Source organism: Chenopodium album, chromosome 22, assembly GCF_948465745.1.
Source record: "Chenopodium album chromosome 22, dcCheAlbu1.1, whole genome shotgun sequence".
In the NCBI taxonomy this organism is placed as follows: Eukaryota; Viridiplantae; Streptophyta; class Magnoliopsida; order Caryophyllales; family Amaranthaceae; genus Chenopodium; species Chenopodium album.
The window spans coordinates 29119223-29139658 of record NC_137855.1 but is presented as its reverse complement, the minus strand read 5'-3'; the positions used below and the strand labels follow the sequence as shown (position 1 = coordinate 29139658).

Sequence of the window (20436 nt, the reverse complement as noted above, 5' to 3'; positions counted from 1 at the left end):
CAAGTGTCACGCCATTCGCTTGTGAGTTGTGGCGGCGCTCTAACAGATCTAGAGTAACAGATGTATTCCAACCTCAGCAGTGACGTCATGGATCATTAGTATAAGTGTATAATCAAGTTTCAAGTAATCAACAACGAATAAAATAATAAACAAAACAAAAAATCTTATGTATTCCCTCCATGTTTTTTTAAGTGTTACAGTTTGATCGATACGTAGTTTTAGACAATTTAATTGATCAAAATAGAATAAAAGGTAAGTGGGGTAGTTGGAGTATTAAAAATTTGTAAAAAAAAATAGTGGGGTTAATAGTTTATTGAAAAGTAATGAATGTGAGAGGAAATATATAATTAAAAAAGTAGTAGTGGATTTGGGTGAGGACCATGAGAAGAGAGAGATAAACTATTTTAATGTAACTTTTTGCCAAAAAAAAATAAAGTTTAACCCTTATTAAAACACGGTCGGATTTGATAAGTGTAACACTTATTAAAACACGAATTGAGTATTTTTTTTACATATACAACAAAAGTAAGAAAAGTCATCACCTACTCTATAATTTTTCCATATAAAATTACTAACGATGCTAGGTCCATTGAATAAAATCATTCAAATAGTCCAACTCCATAAAATTACATCAAAAACACCATCTTAGACTAATTAACTAACGCTTAATACTTTAATTAAATTTGAGCATTTACATAAACTAAATCTATATCATCATATATAGCAATGCCAGACGAATTGAAGCTATTGGATTACTGGGCAAGTCCTTATGCTGTAAGAGTCATAATTGCACTAAAAGAAAAGGGTATTACAAACTATGAATGCCAACAAGAGGATTTGCTCAATGCCAAAAGTCCACTTCTTTTCGAGATGAACCCGGTTTACAAGAGGATTCCGGTTTTGATGCACAATGGTAAACCGGTTTGCGAGTCGTTGTTGATTGTGGAGTACATAGACGAGATTTGGAAGGAAAACTCACCAAGTTTGATGCCTGTTGATCCATATCAAAGGGCTCGAGCTCGGTTTTGGACCGATTATTTCGATAAAACGGTATTTCATCTTCTCTTTATAGATATCCAAGGCTTGGTTTTAAATCTTGTCTAAATGTCTTTCTAATTCATAATTAATTCTAACAGGTGCTTAGGTATGGTAATAGGATCTAACCCAATTACCCAATTATGTTAGGAAAATTCAAGTTTATTTCCAAGATAAACAATTTTTTTTAATTAGGTGGCAATTTCGTAAATAAAACAATAACTTTAGGCTCTGTTTAGTTCACCCTTCACATTACATAATTTCAGTTTATCAAAAAAAATTTCATTTTAATAAAAATTAATTTAAGTTAAGCAAAATAATTTTACTCCATTAAAAATAATTTCAGTTCAGTAAAATAAGCTGAATTGAACGTGGCCTAAATGGGTGTTTAAAATGTCATGCTAACCAGAGATTCGTTTACCAAGTGATAATTTTGTAAATTAAACAATTTATTTTTTATTTTTTATTTATTAAGTGCGGAATTCAGATACTATACAAAAGGTCTGTTCTAATACGATTATTTTAAGTTAAGCTCAGCTCTAATAAGTTAAGTTCAGTTCCGTTCAACTTTTAATTTTCTTCACTTATAAAATATTCAGTTCAGTTCAGTCAATGAGAACATACCCTAATTGAGATTTTTTGTTGATTTATCTATGAAATTGTCACGCCTTGATAAACGTATTTTTGTTTATTTGATTTGGTATATAAAGTGGGACTTTCTCATTTATGCACAAAGTTATTTCCTAATTATTACTCTCTCCGTTTCATAATGTTAGTCCCATATACTATTTTGGGCATTTCTAAAAAATCTACCCATGTTGAATATATGGATTGTGGATTGATGGCATGGCTCTAAGTAAGGAAATTTTTACCTTAAATTATGCAATAATGACTTGTGCTTCATAATAAAAAATATAAAAAAGTTAAATAAGGTAAACTATATATGAATTATGTTGTACTTTAATGTTAGATTCCAAATACATTTATTTTCTTATTTTATGTGATTGATTTCATATGGGACTAACATTATGAAACGGAGGGAGCAGTTCTTAATTCTAATGCTAATCTCATAAATTTGTACTATACAGTTTATAACTTTTATTAGCAAGTTATGGAGTCAAAAAGACGAAATTCAGCAGGATGAAAAGAATGATTTCATAAATTTCCTAAAGTTGTTTGAAGAGGAGCTTGGAGACAAACCTTATTTTGGAGGCAACAATTTCGGATTTTTAGACATCGCACTAATCCCAAATTATAGCTGGTTTTACTCCTATGAGACGTGCACTAATTTGAGTTTAGTATCCGAATGTCCAAAACTTATTGCATGGGCTAAGAGATGTATGGAAAGAGATAGTGTGAAATCTTCTATGCCTAATGAGCTTAAAATTTATGAATATGTTCATGAATTAAAAGAGAGATTTGGACCAATTTGAGGTTCATCATTCAATTTTGAACCATAATTTAATGTTCGTTGTACAAGTGTTTCGTCTTGTTGTATGAATTGTTATGAGCATCTTAGGTAATGTTGGTGGTTTATAATAACTTTATATAATATGTACTAGGTTAAAATCTTGAATGCACGGTTGTTAAATGTTTTTTACAATAATGTTACCAAATGTAAAGTATATAAAAGACATGTAGAAATATTTCATTTGGGTAGATTAAGAATGTGATTGTCAAAATATAAAGAAAATATCAAAAGGTGTAAATAGTTAACTCAAAGATTTTGCAAAAGAAAAAAAAAATAATAAAAAAGCGGGAAAATATTTCACTAGGTAATGACAAATGTCATTGGTTTTTCGCTTTTAGTATATTTTACTAGATAGATATGTTTATTTTCAAGTTGCAAATGTTATAGAATTGTAGGAAAAATTGTAAAAAATAATACAAACTTTAAACGATCCGCTAAAAACAAGTTGATCTTTTGATTATTTCTAAATAATACCAAGTTTGGGGATATCTACTTTAAACAAGTTATAACTGGTTAGTGACTTGGTTAACAGGTACACGAGATACATGTCGTTATTTTATAGGTTAGACAATTAAATTTGACTTTATTTAATTTTTATAATTTTTAAAACATATAAATTAAGTATTATTATTAGTATTCATATAATCATTTTTCTTAAAAAAAAAAAACAATCAAAAAATTGTCAAAAATAATACAAACTTTGGGTGGTCCGCCAAAAATAAGTCAAACTTTTAATTATTTCTGAATAATACAAACTTTGGTGAGTATTCGCTTTAAACAACTTATTTTACCAGCAACCTGAATGACTGGTTATTTTTTTTTCTTTTTAATAAATTTATTTAACAATGTAATTAACTTTTAATAATAAATTTAATTATGGCTAATTTAACAATTAAAACTTTTCAAAAAAAAAAAATCAACAATAAAAATATTTTAAAAAAACAATTAAACCATCTCCTAATTCCTCCACCAGTCACCAACCACCAACCGCCGGCTCCCCCAAAACCCTCCCAGCCCCCCGACACCGGCCACTTTACGACCCTCCGTCCCTGGTGCTGGCGCCAAACCCCTCCCCCGCGATTCACTGTACCCCCTTCCTTCCTCCCCAAACCAACTAACACCCTTCTCGAAAACCCTCACTCCCTCGCTAAACCACCAAAAATCCATCCCCACCCCTGAAAAACCCTACTCAAACCCTTCGAGGTGGCTGAGGAGCTCCGATTAGGGTATTTTGAGGCTGGGAGATGGGTTTTTTGGTGGTTTAGCGGGGGAGGGACAATTTTGGGGAATTAAAGGGGCTTCGTTGGTTGCCGGGGAAGAGGGATGCGGATGACACGCGGGGGAGGGGGCTAGCTGGCAGGGCTGGTCGGTCGACGCGAGGGAGTTGGAGGAGCTCAGCGGCGAACCAGCGTATAGAGGTGGTGGAGGAAGGTGCTTGAGGGCTGAGCTGTTGTGGTGGTGGGTCATATTTTTCTTTTTTTTTTCTATTTTAAAAAGGTTTTTTTTTTCATTTTAAACAAATAATAGTAATAATAGCAATAATAGTAATAATAATAATAATAATAATAATAATAATAATAATAATAATAATGTTTTAAAAAAAAGGAGTTTAATAGTAATGGGTGGTTTTTTTTATAATAATAATTAATATTATTTAATTTTTTTCAATACTAAAAGAATTAAATAAATTGAAAAAGATAAAAAAAAATTAAATTGCTTAACTAATAAAACGATGATGAGTGACATTTATGGCACTCATTTGGTTCCTTTTTGGATGATTTCTATTTCATTTGATCTCTCTTTTCTTTAGTTTTCCTTAGTTATATTCTTGTTTTCTTCATTTTATGCTTTTTGTAGTTAGTTTCTGTATTTCATGCTTTTTCTAGTTTACTTGTTATTTTTCTCTTTTACTTGCTTTTTATCATTTATTTGTAGGTGGTAATTGATTGTCCAAGAATTCCCGAGCTTCCTCCCTATGAGCTTTCATTGTTTTCATGCCTAGAGATGGTGCAAGAAGCTTCAAGTCAAGGGTGGATCCAAAAGGCAAGCTTCAAGGCTTTGTATATGCCTTCTTCATGGCTTATACTTTTCAAGAAATTCAAGAAAGTTTCTGCCTACTTTGTCCCCCATCATCATCATCTAGGACGTGTGCACCGCTTGAGCTAGGACGAAGAGAAGAAGGGGGAAAGACCCAGATATGTGCGGGCGCACCAAGGTGGTGTGCGGCCGCACATTGGTCGGGTGCGGCCGCACACCTGGTGCGTGCGGGCGCACCAATCTGGGTGTGCCCCGTGCGCACCATTCTCCTTCCTCCTAGCGCCCGCACCTACGAGGGTCTATTTTTAGGTGTCAATATCGACCTCCTCTTTGTATATATAGTTATTTCTACCTATTTTTAGTAAGAAGTTTTTAGATTGATTTTGGATAGTTAGTTTTGGGAGAATTTTAGAGAGAGAAACTCAAGAACTTTAGAGAGAGAAACTCATTATTTTTGGTGATTGCTCAAGAATTCCTCATTGTATTTGATCTTTAGATCAAAGTTTTGTAAGGATCTTCTTCTTGATTTCAATACAAGTTTGATTCTAGTTGATTTCATTTGTTTTCCATGTTATTGATGATTGATTGTAGTTTAATTGAATTTTGATTGATTTTGATTGATTGTTGGTTTAATCTTTGATTTCAATTATGTTGATGATGAAATTGATGATTGTTGTAGTTTTGATTTTGATTCCTATGGCTAGTGAGTAGTTTTCTAGCTAGGGAAATGGTGAAGCATGTTTGAATAATGGATTAGAGTAATTTGGGGATAATTGATGGAGTTGATGATATGATTAAATTTGGTTGATAATTCATGTGCATGTGTGTGATTAATTGAGGTTTAGCCATCTTTGATTATTGCACTAGATTGCATTGTGAGCTTGCTATGATACGGACCATTGATTAGTAACTTACAATTTCACGATTGAGGTGCTTTGTGACGTTCCCTAGGTAGTGTTTAGCGTAGTTGACGCTAGTTAGACCTCTAGGTGAACCATCTTGGTATGCTCTTTTGGATACATGATGATCTTCCTTCATATCACTTGACTTAGTCGGTTTGACCTCCCAAATTACCATTTTTCATTACAATTACATGTGGATCCATTGCCCTAGTGTCTTTAGATTGATTTCATATAAGTTCTTGCATCATTTAGCTCTAGCTCTAGTTTCCTTCATAAAACCCCTTTAACTTGACTTCGAAATAGCTTGACTTAGGCATTGTGCATTCGACCTCCATTCCTTTGGGTTCGACCTTGACTTACCACTACACTAAATAGGGGTTTGTTAAATTACAAATTTTGTTTGATTGGGTAGGGTGGTAGCCCAACGACCTACCGTTCTCCTTCCCATCAAAATGGCGCCGTTGCCGGGGAATGGTGCTTTGAGTGCATGTTGTTGTTGAGTCTATTTCATTTCATTTGCAAAATACAAAAAGATTTTACACTTTAGGTTACACTTGTAGCCGTGCTACTTATATTTTCTTTGAGTTTTGTATGCATAGGTCCCGAGATCGCTCATTTGTTCCCTTTGATCCGGAGATTGAAAGAACTCTCTCAAGGAGGAGAGTAGCAAACAAGACTTTGGATTATAGTTCCTCAAGCGAAGAAGAGATTGAACAAGAGCAAGTCATGGGAGAACAACCAAGAGTTGCCTTGAAAGAATTGGGAGTACCCAGTGCATATAGGTTCGAGAGCGGCATAGCTCCACCTACAACACCGGCAAACGACTTTGAAATTCGGCCGGCAATGATCACCCTAATTAAGAGGAGACAATATAGTGGGGCAAAGAACGAGAGCCCATTGAACCATCTTAAGGAGTTTGAAAAATATTGCAACACGATCAAGGTTAATGGAGTGTCTCAAGAATTCATCCGCCTTAAGTTGTTCCCTTTCTCCCTAATAGGAAGGTCTTTGGAATGGCTAGACAAAGAGGTGAAACCCAATTCATTGAGAACTTGGGATGATGTCACTAAAGCTTTCTTGTCCCGTTTCTATCCTCAAAAGAAAATGGCGGAGGCAAGGGCTTTAATTCAAGGATTCAAGCAAAATCCAAATGAGAGTCTTTATGAGGCATGGGAGAGATTCAAGGAGTACCAAAGAGAATGTCCTCACCACGGAATTCCAACATATCAATTGATCCAAATCTTCTACGGTGGTTTGAGTCCTCAAGGCAAAGCATGCCTTGATGGAGGGGCCGGTGGTCCAATCATGAACAAAACCGAAGAAGAAGTTGTGGACATAATAGAGGATGTGGTGACTTACTATAGAGATTGGCAAGATGGGGAAAGAGATTCTTCAAGTAAGCAATCTTCGTTGTACTCGGTGGACCATCTTAATGCCATCAACAATTGACAAGGGAATAATCGCGTCGTCAAACGACTACACCTAGATCAAATACTATTTATACAACCTAAACAAACCTAATACGAGTATAAGGCAAGCATAGGGGTCGAACCACAGAGAACGGTTAAACACCACCAAATGTTATCGACAATTAAGCTAGTCCGGAATAAGAGATAAATAAACTAAAGTCTAAAAATGCTAAAACAAGAAATAAAATATTAAGGGAAATGGTTTAGGTATAGCATTCAATTGAACATAAACAAAATCATAGAAGTTGAATTAATTATGAACTAAACATGCTCAAATATCGAAATAAAAGATCCAATCTAGCCGCCTTCCGGGGTCAATTGGCTTCTTCTAACATAGCCTCTATGTTTCCACATTAGAACCATATACTAGGAGGTACTATTAAATAACAATCGATAACAATGAACCTTAACTAAGTCAACTTCCGTTCCTTGTTAGCAAAGATTCACCTTTAATCACCCAACAATGTGCACTTGCAAGAAGATTAAAGAATATCAAGCATATAAAGACTTTAATTACAAATTAAATCAATTCTAAACCTAGAACATGCTCAAGATCCAACTACACCACAACCATCCCCTCAATGAGGATATTACTCACTAATCATGACAATAACAAGATTAATCAACAAATAATCAAGAATCAACATGATCAACAAGCAATACCAACAACAAAAATAATAATCAAAATAAAACAATAAAAATAGAGGAGAGAGAGTTAGAGATTCTCATTGATTGAAGATGAAAGTCTACAAATAAGATGATCAATCTTCTTCTTCAAAATCCAAGCTCAACAATGGTGAAACCCTCACTTTCTCTCTCTAAACTACTCTAATCCTAAGCTAAACCTATAGAGAGAAGCTCTCCTAAAACTAATTAGAGAATTAGAATAATAGCTAAAAATGTTCTCTCCAAAAAGGAAAAGTCAAGGGGTATAAATAGAAAAATAAAACAAAGAGAGACGGAGAAGCCAGTGCGTGCGCGCAACAAGACCCGTGCGCGCGCACAGAAGGGTCTGCGCTCACGCACAAGTGGGTCTGCGCTCACGCACAAGTGGGTCTGCGCTCACGCACCCCTTGTTGCTGCTGCAAGCGCTCCCCTCAAGCCAAAGATGCACGGCTGCTGGTGAGCTCGAGTGCGCTCTCATGCATCATGCTCGTACGATGGTGATGAACAAGGCAGCCTCAAATTCTTCACTTTTGCGCACTCAAGACCATGGCATGTGATGATGGTGATGCACGAGAGCGCTAGCCATGAGTGGAAGTTTGCTCCTTGCCTTGAACTCTAGCCAACCAAACGACACGAGGCCATTTCTCGAGCATCCAAAACACTTGGAGATCCTTCCAAACAAGATTCCGATCCTCGAACAACACCTACAATAAAAGAGGGTAAAGCGAGTAAAGTGGAAAAGACGAAAATACCCCTAAAATGCAAGAAAACACAAAAATGGACTAAAAACCTTACTAGCAAGAAAACAAGAGAATAAAAGGGAAAAACACGAGAAAGAAAGCATAAAAGGACTCTAAACTACTCCCTAGGTGTGACATAAATGTCACTCATCAACAATCTTTCCTCTCAAATGACAAACTTGGGAAAGGAGATGACGGCGATCAAGGCCAAGTTGGAGAGTGTTTCTTCCTCTTCCCAAGCTTCAAATCTTCCCTCCCAAATTAAGGGGAGAGGTACTTCTTCTAACTCTCAAACTCCTTCTACTTCACATAATATGCCTATGGGATGTTTGTTTTGTGATGTATGTGGATCATATGACCATGATTCTAGCAATTGCAACAATGAATGTGTTGATGAGTTTGACAACAATGAGTGTGAACATGTTAATTTTGTGTCAAACAACAATTTTCAAAGGTTTGATAATCAAAGAGGCCAATGGAATAGGAATTACCAAAACCAAGGCAATTTTGACAACTATAATCATGGTAGTGGTTATAGGAACCAAGGGAATCAAGGTTCTCGTGGTAACCATAACCAAGGTTATAGTGGCCAAAATCAAAGCCAAAATTATGGTAATCAAAATCAAAGCTATGGTAATCAAAACCAAGGTTATGTAAATCACAACCAAGGTAATGGCAACCATAATCATGGTGGTGGTAACCATAATCAAGGTTATGGTTCAAATCAAAATAGGGGTAATTGGAACAATCAAGGAAGGGGAAATTTTCAAAACAATGCTCAAAGAGGTCCCCCACCCGGTTTTGTTCCAAAGACTCAAGGTGAAAATTCCTATTCACAACCTTCTTCTCCTAGGACTACTTTGGAGGAATTGATTGATAATCAAACCAAGATCATTAACACCTATATGGCGGTTAGTGATAAGAAATTCAATGAGATGATGACCCACAATAAGATGCTTGAGACTCAAATTACCCAATCAGCAAGCACTATTAAGGATTATGCTAGTCCTTCATCTTTGCCTTCCCAAGGTGTTGAACCAAAGAAACCCGTGTACTCACAAGTGGTGGAAATGATTTTAATGAGGGAGTTTCTTGTTCAAAAGAGGAAAGAGATGAGAGTGGTGCTATGGAGAATGAAGTGGAGAGGGTTGAGTCCAAGGAAATTTATTGTGAGGTTGAGGAAAAAGAAGAATATATTGTTGAAAAGATGAGTGAGGTAGAGAGATTTCCCGATCTACCATATCCCCAAAAATATTTGAGATTCAAAATGGATGAGCAATTTGGGAAGTTCCTTGAAGTTCTTAAGGAAGTTCATGATTCCACACCCTCTACCGAGCCGATTCCCAATATGCCTAAGTACTCCAAGTTCCTTAAGGAGATACTAGAGGAGAAGGAAGATTTTGATGAGGGTAGTTCGGTGGAAGGGGGGAAGTGTTTTAGTGCTCTTATCCATGGTGAGCTTCCGGAGAAAATGGAAGATCCGGGGAATTTTTCAATCCCTTGTCAAATCAAGAAAATGGTTTTTGAGAATGCTTTGTGTGATCTAGGGGCTAGTGTGAGTATTATGCCCTTTTCGGTCTTCAAAAGGCTTGATCTAGGTGAGCTTCAAACATCTAATATAACACTTCAATTGGCCGATCGCTCTATTAAGCTTCCTAAGGGAAGAATTGATGATGTTCCTTTAAAGATTGGAGAGTTTGTCTTTCCCGTGGATTTTGTTGTTTTGGAGATTGAGGAGGATGAGCATATTCCAATCATTTTAAAGAGGCCTTTCTTAGCCACCTCGGGAGCTTTAATAGATGTGAAGGGAGGTCAAATCACTTTGAGATGTGGAAAATTGGAAGAGAGTTTTAAGTTGAAGCTAATGCATGAGTCCTTATCTTGTGTGCAAGATATAGCATGTGCTAGTCTTTCTCGTTCCATTGATGATATGTGCATGATTGATTCTTCTACTAACGATGTTTTTGAGATTGTTGATGATGTTTGTGCAAGTCTTGATGATGTTAGTGAAGAAGAATTTGTAATTCAAAAGCCAAGGGATGAGAAAGAAATTGAGATTCCAAGTTGGTTCAAGCTTAATTCTCAAGATGAAGAGAAAGCTTCCATGATTAAAGATGTTGAAGTCAAGCCGAAAAAAAGGCCCGTGACTCGAAGAAAGTGAGAAAAAGAAAGAAGTTGAGAAAGGAGAAGGAAGAATTTGAAAAGAATTTTGTGAAGGTTTCATTAAGCAACGATGAGAAGTTGCTCAAAATTGAAGAAAATTTTGCTCTATCAACCACCTTGAAGAAGGTGGTGTTCTTTGACCCTCCATGATTTGGAGGAAGGGTCGAGCTTAGGACCTTAAGCAAGCGCTTCCCGGGAGGCAACCCGGAGTTTCTAACTTTTCCCTTTGATTTTTGAATTTTCTTATTTTTGTTTCTTTTATTACTTTGTCTTTTCTTCACTTTTCTACTTGATAGGATTTTTAGGATGACCTTTTGCGGGATTGAAATTCTACAAGTATGCATGATGAATGGAAGGTGTTCGTGGCACAAATCACATTTTGTTCGATTCTAATCGAAATTTGAGGTAAAAGGGTAAGAATTTTAGAGAGGTAAGATAGGAAATTCATGTTTTGAAAGTTGGAGGAAATTGATACTTAGTGAATTTTTGTGGTGAACACATGAATTTTCAACTTTGAGGGCTTTGAAAATGATTTTAGCTACTGCCTATGTTGTTCCTCATCACCATCATGATTCATGTGCGCACCCAAATAGGCAGTAAGTATCAAAATGATGAGAAAAAGGAAGAATTGGGCACGCACAGGGGTGTGCGGCCGCACACGAGGCATGTGCGGGCGCACACCAGTCCTGTGCGGCCACACATGGGCTGGACATGCCATATACTCCTTCTTCCTCCTTTTTCCCTTCATTTCCTCATTTCCTCTATCTTCCTCACGAGCTCCCTTCTTCCAAACCCTCCTTGTGCGCACTCCTCACTCACCATTTACCATCTCAAATCCTTCAAAACCTCACTAAAATCACTCCATTTTCACTCAAAATCACTCACAAATCTTTCTACACTACAAATTCCTCACAAATTGACCCAAATTTCACTCACTCTCTCTCCTGCTCTAAGTTGGTTAATCTTGTTTCTCTTATGGTATAATCACTAATCCTTGCTTTAATTTTGCCATTTATATCATAAATTTGCATAGATTGAAAATTTGTATGAGCATGATTAGTGTAGTATTGATTTTGTGATTTTTGATGCTTGATCTTGATATTGGTTGTGATTTGGTGATGTTTGTTGATTGATTTTGCATAACATTGTATTGTTTGTTGATTTTGTAGTGATTCTCATCATTTTCGGTTGATATATTGTGAGTTGAATTTTTGGAATATGGGTAGTATGTGGTGATTGTGGTATTGGTCTTGGATTGTTGAAGGGAGTTTTTCTTGGATTATTGGTGTTGTTGATTGGTTTGGAATTGGTTTTGATTGAAAAGAAGTGTGAATTTGGAGTTTGGCAATTTTGGTAGTAAGTGGTGAATTTGGGTGTGGTATTCTTGGTTCATTGGTTTTGCTCTTTGTTGGATATTGGTGATCTTTCTAAGCCTCTCAAAATGTCTAAATACCTCAAGAAATTCACCAAGAAACGGAAAACCGATGTTAGCATCGATGAACCTCCTCGCCCAAGTACCTCCTCTAGGCCTAGTACATCTTCTAGGCCTAGTACTTCCAACCCTTCCTCCACTCAAACACGACCCCCAACCTCTCTTCCCAAAAAGAAAAACTTCACCGACAAACAAAAGACCTTCTACCAAAATTTGAAGGAAGAAAGAATCCTAAAACAAACCCGCCACTACTTCCAACCTGATATGTTGAAATTGGGTATTGATAATAATGTGCGGTCGTTGCTCCTAAATCTCCGATTGGGTTCTTTCATCACCGATGCCTACCGCACCTATAAGGAGCCTACTTTGGAGTTCTTGGCTACCTTAGAGCTTGTACCCGTAGGAGGGGTATATAGGGTGCGTTTCCAATTGTTCAACCACATCTTCGACCAATCATTGGAAGAGTTCAACGCCGCTCTAGATTTTGATCCCCACGGGGATATTGTCAACGTTGAACATTACATCTTCCTGGAGTATGATCAAAACTCATGGTGGGAAGACATCTCAGGTGGTACTGAGTTTATCACCAACCGGGCTAAGATCTCATCGGTGTACCAACCTTGCCTTAGGGTTGTACACCGTCTTTTGGGCTATGTTTTGTTCCCCAAACAAGAATTGGGGAAGTTGAGCAAGTTGGAGCTCAAGGTCCTTTGGTTGTCTACCCGCCCGGAGTATGTGGGCCGGTTGAACTTGGGGTATATCTTTGCCCAATATTGTTTGGACCTTCGCAAGAGGAGTACGGGAGAGATCCCATGCGGGGGCATGGTAACTAGGCTCTTGACTCGCCTTCGCCTCGATGCTTATCTCCCATTTTGTAAGGAGATCGGGGATAGTACTTCTATCTACCTCGATATGCAACAATTGGGTCAAATCCAATTCATCTCCAAGGGCCATAGCGAAGGGAGATATGAGTGGCTTAGGGGCAACGAGCATTGGTGCTACTTGCCTAACCCCAGCTTGACTTCTTTGGCTCGGATCGCCAACAATGTGTGGCATGTTCCCAAGTCCTTTCGGCATCCCAACTTCGACTCCGATGAGGATGAGGAAGAAGATGATGAAGAAGAACAACAACATCAACAACAACAACATTACTCTCCACAACAACAAGCTCCTCAAGAGCAAGAGCAAGAGCAAGGGCAACATGCTTTCGCCAATGCGGATTTGAGGGCTTTTAGTGAGCAAATGAGTGAATTGAAAATCCACGTGGATGGCATGTATGATCAAGACTTTGGGGCCATATATGAGCAACTAAGAGGTATTCAAGAGATGCAACAAGGTATGTTTACACAACAACAACAAATTTATGAGGCGGAGGTTAACCGTGGGAACATTACTCCCCCGGTTAACTATCCGTACTTCCCGCCCCAACAAGGTCCTCTACCTTCGTATGAGCATCCTTATTGGTCGGGGCCTTCTAACCCCGACACCGAGCGTCACTACTATCCGGACGAGCACGGTAACTATGATTACAAGGCTCCGGGTGGTAGTGACTATAGGGGTGATCCTAACTACCCCCATGTCCATCCCAACCACCCCTTTGAACTCACTTTGCCCGATAACTTCACCCCTCTTGCTCCTTGGCAACAAGATCTTTTCAAGGGGCATTATGGGTGGCCCGAGGGGTACACCGGAGGATGGGAGCCTTACCCTCATCCCTTCGATGACCCCGAGCGCAACAGGGACCCCGATGGGGCCGGGCCGAGTGGGAGTGGTGGTGGTGATGGTAGTAGTTATTAGTTCCCTTTAGTTTCTCATGCTTTTTTCCTCCATCCCTTATATTTTTGATGCATGTTTTTGTTTTTATTGGGATGTTGAGATGTATTTTTATCTAGCTTGGGGGAACTAATAACTTGCTCGGTGACCAATTTTGTTGTTGTGTACATACCTTAGTTGTTTGCATGTTTATTTTCATTCCTCTTGTTTGATTTCCTCATTTTCTTGATCTCTAGGCTACTTTCCTTGTAGCTAGCTTGTTTGCCCGATTTGCTTGGATGCTTGTTGTGTGTGGTGATGTTTTGCTTGGCATGTTGTTGTTGATGATCCCTTATATCCAAATCCCTTATATCCAAAACCCTTTGATCCAAATCCCTTAAATCCAAATCTTGTAGTTTAGAGTAGTTCTTTAGTTAGTTTAGACCTTCTTGTTTACTTAGTTTTATTTCTTTTATTCTTTCTATTCTTTGGTTAGTTTAGCTTTTCTTTCCTTTAGTTGTATATACTTCTTGCTTAGTTTAGTTTTCTTTTATTTGTTTTGAAGTTACTAACCATTTTCTTTGTTCATAGTTTCTTTTATTTCTTTTTCTCACTTGGTTCCTTGAAGAGCTTATGGATATGGCATGCTACGGGGTGGTTTCTAATCGCTTCATTTATTTTTGCTAAGCTTGGAAACCCGGTGAGACCTTTATTATTTTCTCTTTATTTTCCTTGGTTGCATAGAATAGGATTAGTTTAGGAGAAGTTGAATGGTTCGAGGATGGATGCTTGTTAACACGTAATGTGTTTGGGATCGGTGACTTTGATGTCGATCGATCACTTGTTTGTCGATTGAGAATTTTATGTGTTTAACTTGCTTTCTAGTCCTTTGCATGCTATTTCTCCTATATTTTCCTTTTCTATGTCTCCGTTTCTTTTCTTTTACTCTCTTTTATTTTACTTTTTCTCTTACTTTCCTTTATTTTTCTTTTCATTTTTGATGTGATTTTGAGGCATTGTTTTTCATTTCTTTTCTTTTGAAATGAACCTTGTACATTTGACTTGTCTTTTGCATGATTTTCTTCCTACGTTGTAAAGGTATGCACGGTTTAAGACTATGTTCGGTTGACTCTAGGATAGTGTATGCTAGGGTAGTTGGTTTGAACTAGGGGGATCATGAAGCCGGATTCTACTTGTTTGTGGTACGTTGGTAGTTGCTTCCTATAGTTGATTTGACACCACTAGTGAGTTTTTGCCACAACCTTGTGAGGTTACTTGTTTTTCTAGCCTTCAACATTCCTTGTATGAGCGGCGTGGATTCTTGACTATGCAAACCTAATCTAATAAAGCTTGATGTATGATTCTCAAACACGAGACCGAACTATCTAGGAAGGACAAAGGCACATTTTTCGGGGTGGTATTTTTCATTTTTGTTATATTTTGTTATTTTCTTTATTTTTGGGTTTACATTTGCCTTCTTGCAACCATTTGAGCCTTATCCCTTCTTTTCAAGCCTCATCTTTAGTTATTTGACCTTTTGTTTCATTTTCTATATTTTCTTGGTTTTTGTGAAGCAATATGATCATTTGAGAAGAAGTTTGTGGTGGTTAAGTTGGAATTTTGGTTTTTATGTAAGCAAGTTTGTGATTTCATTTTCTTTGTGAATAATGGCAATTATTTGTGGAAAAGCCGTCCTACTTCTCAAAAGGCATGGATTAATAATTTGCATTTAGGAAAAGCCGTCCGAATTAAGCAAAAGGCAAGGACTTTGCAAATACAATATAAAAACACAAAAAAATTGAAAAGGTGAATAATTCAAAAATATTTTGATGTATTCTTTTCTCCTTCTAAGCATTGAGGACAATGCTTCATTTTAGCTTAGGGGAGAAGCGTGTACGCTTTTTGTATATATTTTTTGTGAGTATAGCTTCAAGTAAGCTTGGGGGTGTTGTTTTTGTTTGGTAATTTCTTGATTGTGGTGTTAAGGATTGATCACCCTTTTGCTTCACTTTTTAGGAAAATCACCAAATTTTTAAATTTTAGTCTACCTTCACCCTTTATGCCTTACGTTACAACCTTGGGGAACGACCTTTCGACCTAGATAGTTGAGTCACTATTCGGGGGAGGGCATCATGGGTCATTGTCTAAGGAAAGGGGATGCATAGTCAAGATTGTCGAGTAGCCTTAAAATAATTCTTTTTCCGGTTCCTTCGAGGAATCATTGGGATACTCACTAAGGGGAGATTTGAGACTAGTGGGAAGAACGCGGTAAGATTGTTTGGGATGAAAGTGAATTGTGATAACTAGTTCCTATGCCTAGCATACCCTATGTTTCAATCAACCTTGGATATCTTGAAACGTGCATACCTTAACTACTTGAGAAAGATTGTCATTCATTTGCATTATAGTCTTTATGTTGGTTCATTTCGCAAAGGTTTGTTTTTATTTCATTTTCCTTCCTTTTTAGGGTTTGCCTCATTGATGTTTGGTGGAGAGTTATGGGTCAAACTCTTAGGATACCCTTACGAGACCTCACTCGTCCTCATAGGCGACTTTGGGGTTTAAAGGGCTTGTTGTAGCTAAAAACAACCGTGATTCCTACGACAGTGAGTTTTAGTGTGTATTCTTATCTTGAGTCTTTCTTTTTCGTTTTCAATAAAATTTTCATCCTCATTCTTTCTTGCTTTGTTTTGCTCGAGGACAAGCAAAAGTTTAGCTTGGGGGAATTTGATGAGTGACATTTATGGCACTCATTTGGTTCCTTTTTGGATGATTTCTATTTCATTTTATCTCTCTTTTCTTTAGTTTTCCTTAGTTTTATTCTTGTTTTCTTCATTTTATGCTTTTTGTAGTTAGTTTCTCTATTTCATGCTTTTTCTAGTTTACTTGTTATTTTTCTCTTTTACTTGCTTTTTATCATTTATTTGTAGGTGGTAATTGATTGTCCAAGAATTCCCGAGCTTCCTCTCTATGAGCTTTCATTGTTTTCATGCCTAGAGATGGTGCAAGAAGCTTCAAGTCAAGGGTGGATCCAAAAGGCAAGCTTCAAGGCTTTGTATATGCCTTCTTCATGGCTTATACTTTTCAAGAAATTCAAGAAAGTTTCTGCCTACTTTGTCCCCCATCATCATCATCTAGGACGTGTGCACCGCTTGAGCTAGGACGAAGAGAAGAAGGGGGAAAGACCCAGATATGTGCGGGCGCACCAAGGTGGTGTGCGGCCGCACATTGGTCGGGTGCGGCCGCACACCTGGTGCGTGCGGGCGCACCAATCTGGGTGTGCCCCGTGCGCACCATTCTCCTTCCTCCTAGCGCCCGCACCTACGAGGGTCTATTTTTAGGCGTCAATACCGACCTCCTCTTTGTATATATAGTTATTTTACCTATTTTTAGTAAGAAGTTTTTAGATTGATTTTGGATAGTTAGTTTTGGGAGAATTTTAGAGAGAGAAACTCAAGAACTTTAGAGAGAGAAACTCATTATTTTTGGTGATTGCTCAAGAATTCCTCATTGTATTTGATCTTTAGATCAAATTTTTGTAAGGATCTTCTTCTTGATTTCAATACAAGTTTGATTCTAGTTGATTTCATTTGTTTTCCATGTTATTGATGATTGATTGTAGTTTAATTGAATTTTGATTGATTTTGATTGATTGTTGGTTTAATCTTTGATTTCAATTATGTTGATGATGAAATTGATGATTGTTGTAGTTTTGATTTTGATTCCTATGGCTAGTGATTAGTTTTCTAGCTAGGGAAATGGTGAAGCATGTTTGAATAATGGATTAGAGTAATTTGGGGATAATTGATGGAGTTGATGATATGATTAAATTTGGTTGATAATTCATGTGCATGTGTGTGATTAATTGAGGTTTGGCCATCTTTGATTATTGCACTAGATTGCATTGTGAGCTTGCTATGATACGGACCATTGATTAGTAACTTACAATTTCACGATTGAGGTGCTTTGTGACGTTCCCTACGTAGTGTTTAGCGTAGTTGACGCTAGTTAGACCTCTAGGTGAACCATCTTGGTATGCTCTTTTGGATACATGATGATCTTCCTTCATATCACTTGACTTAGTCGGTTTGACCTCCCAAATTACCATTTTTCATTACAATTACATGTGGATCCATTGCCCTAGTGTCTTTAGATTGATTTCATATAAGTTCTTGCATCATTTAGCTCTAGCTTTAGTTTCCTTCATAAAACCCCTTTAACTTGACTTCGAAATAGCTTGACTTAGGCATTGTGCATTCGACCTCAATTCCTTTGGGTTCGACCTTGACTTACCACTACACTAAATAGGGGTTTGTTAAGTTACAAATTTTGTTTGATTGGGTAGGGTGGTAGCCAACGACCTACCGTTCTCCTTCCCATCAAACGACAACATGTGTCACATACAACCTTTTAAACAAGTTACCAACAGGTCATAATTTGTTTAAAGCGGACACCATCCAAAGTTTGTATTATTTAGAAATAATTCAAAGATTAACTTATTTTTGGCGGATTGGCTAAAATTTGTATTATTTTCGACAATTTTTCCATTAATTTATCACAATAAAACTTTGAGCATTATAATTTGTAGGTGTAACCGTGAATTACGAGTAGAAAAACTATTACTCCGTACAAGTTATCATTTTAAAAATGAAATCAAGACTAGTTCTAAATTATATATTATGTAATGGCATTTATTTATTTTTGCATTCAAAAAATAACATTAAGTATGACATATAGTTTGATATAGGGTAAGACACATAGTTTTACAGTTAGAGGTTGTATGTTCGAATCTCGTCGATAACTTTTATTTTATAAAGTGATGACATTTGACATGCAATGGAAAACATATGGAGGAAAGTGCTAAGCTATGTGGCGCGTATACTTTGTTTGGAATACCTTTTAATACATAGTATATACTATTATACTTCCTCCGTTCTTTTTTACTTGACCTATTTCTTCTATCACGCTTGCCAATGCACAACTTTAATCATCAATAACTTTAATTGACTTCAAGTATAAATTTTAAAGTTATATATTGTGTTAGCACTTATTTAGACGATTCGAACAAGATCCCACATGAACATGTTTTTCCTTACATTATAATTCACAAAAGACGGTCAAAGGTGAGTTGGTGAATAGTGTAAAAGTCAAAGCGGGTCAAGTAAAAAAGAATGGAGGGACTATAAAATGAGTGAAGTCCTTGTCAAAAAAATTAAGATGAGTGAAGTCTTTATTTTTTATACCATTTTTTTTATAATTTTGTAGTTAGTAATTATTTAACAACCGTATGTCATAGATATATTGCACAACGTTTAATTGTAGGATTTTAGGTACTCTAATCGGATTTTTTCATGAATCTCATTCATACGCAGCTAAATAGGATCTCATGCATATACAAATAAAGGGGCATATAGTTTAGAATTACACTACAAGAAAACAGCATTATTAAGACGGAAAAATTCCGTCAGAAACACCCTGTTTTCCATCGGAAATCGGCTTTCCGACGGATGTCCACTGGAAAGTGTTGTCGTAATAGTGTTCGTAGGAAAATTGACCTTTTCCGTCGGAAACACTTTCAGAAGGAAAAGTTTTTCCGACGCAAATTCCGACGGATTTTAGCGTCCGAAGAGGTACTCTGGGTACGGAAAAATCCGTCGGAAATTCCGTCGGAAAATCCTTTTAAAAAAACAAAAAACAAAAAGCCCGCACCACCCCCCACCACCATCAGCCCCCACCGCTAAACCGCCACCTCCACCGCAACATATTAAATACAAAAACTCCTCAAATATTCCCCACAACCACCACTGACCACCCTAAGCGAACCACCATCTTAACCTAAACTGACCCAGATCCACCCACCAAAACCCACCAACACCTGAAACCAACCCTCACCCACCCACCAAAAACCGACCAGACACACCCACACCAAATCTACCTAACCCCAATGGCCAAACCCTGACCGAACACTAACCAAAACCCCACCACCCAAACCCAAACCCTAACCTAAATCTACAACCCGACACCGACAAGTCCACCGCCACCGCAATTCAACCACAATTCACTATAAATTTTTTTTAAAAAAAAATCTCAAAAAACAAAAACAAAGTAAGAAAAAAGGTACATACCTTGAATTTCACCCAAAAAACCCCAAAATTGGCTCGAGTTTGGGTTTTAAAGGTCAAATTCGACCATAAAACTCAAGATCAAGAGTTTTCATGGTCGAATTTGACATGAAAAACCATTAATTTCTAGGAATTGGCGAGAAATCGACTTGAACACCACCAACCAAACTCACCGGCGTCTTGAAAACTCGTCGGCGTCATGAAAACCACCTACCAAGAACAAAAGAGAGAAAGAGAAGAGGAGAGGCCGAAAATGGAGAAAAAGAGAAGGGGAAGGAGAGAGAAGAAGAGGAGAGAGGAAAACGAGAAGGAGAGGAAGCGGAGAGAGAAGAAGAGGAGAGCGGCGCATCAGGGAGAAGGAGGAAGGAGAGAGAAGGAGGAGAAAAGGAGAGGAGGAAAGAGAGTGGAACCGTCTTATTTTCGGTTTTCTTTAAAGGGGTTTTTTTTTAAATTAATTTTCCGTCGGAAATGGTACTGTGCGATGGAAACTTCCGTCGCAAAAGTCGAAATTTCCGACGGATTTTTATTCCGTCGGAAATTTTCGACGGAATTTTAGAATGCGTCGGAAATTTTCGACGGATTTTTATGTCCATTGGAACTATTCCGTCGCTATTTGCCTGTTTTCTAGTAGTGTATACCATTGATGA

The 20436-nt window shown here is 37.3% G+C and overlaps 1 protein-coding gene and 1 non-coding gene across 2 annotated transcripts; one reads left to right on the top strand and one right to left on the bottom strand.

Annotated features, from left to right (window-relative positions):
• Positions 1-726: 726 nt before the first annotated feature.
• On the top strand, positions 727-2468 carry LOC145604141 (putative glutathione S-transferase parC). Its single transcript, XM_081660091.1, has 2 exons — positions 727-1050; positions 2124-2468. The coding sequence occupies exons 1-2, from the start codon at positions 727-729 to the stop codon at positions 2466-2468; spliced, it is 669 nt and encodes a 222-aa protein (XP_081516217.1).
• A 4088-nt stretch (positions 2469-6556) lies between these two features.
• Positions 6557-6662, bottom strand: LOC145606359 (small nucleolar RNA R71). Its single transcript, XR_014105258.1, has one exon. It is a non-coding gene; the product is annotated as a small nucleolar RNA R71 (small nucleolar RNA).
• Positions 6663-20436: the final 13774 nt, after the last annotated feature.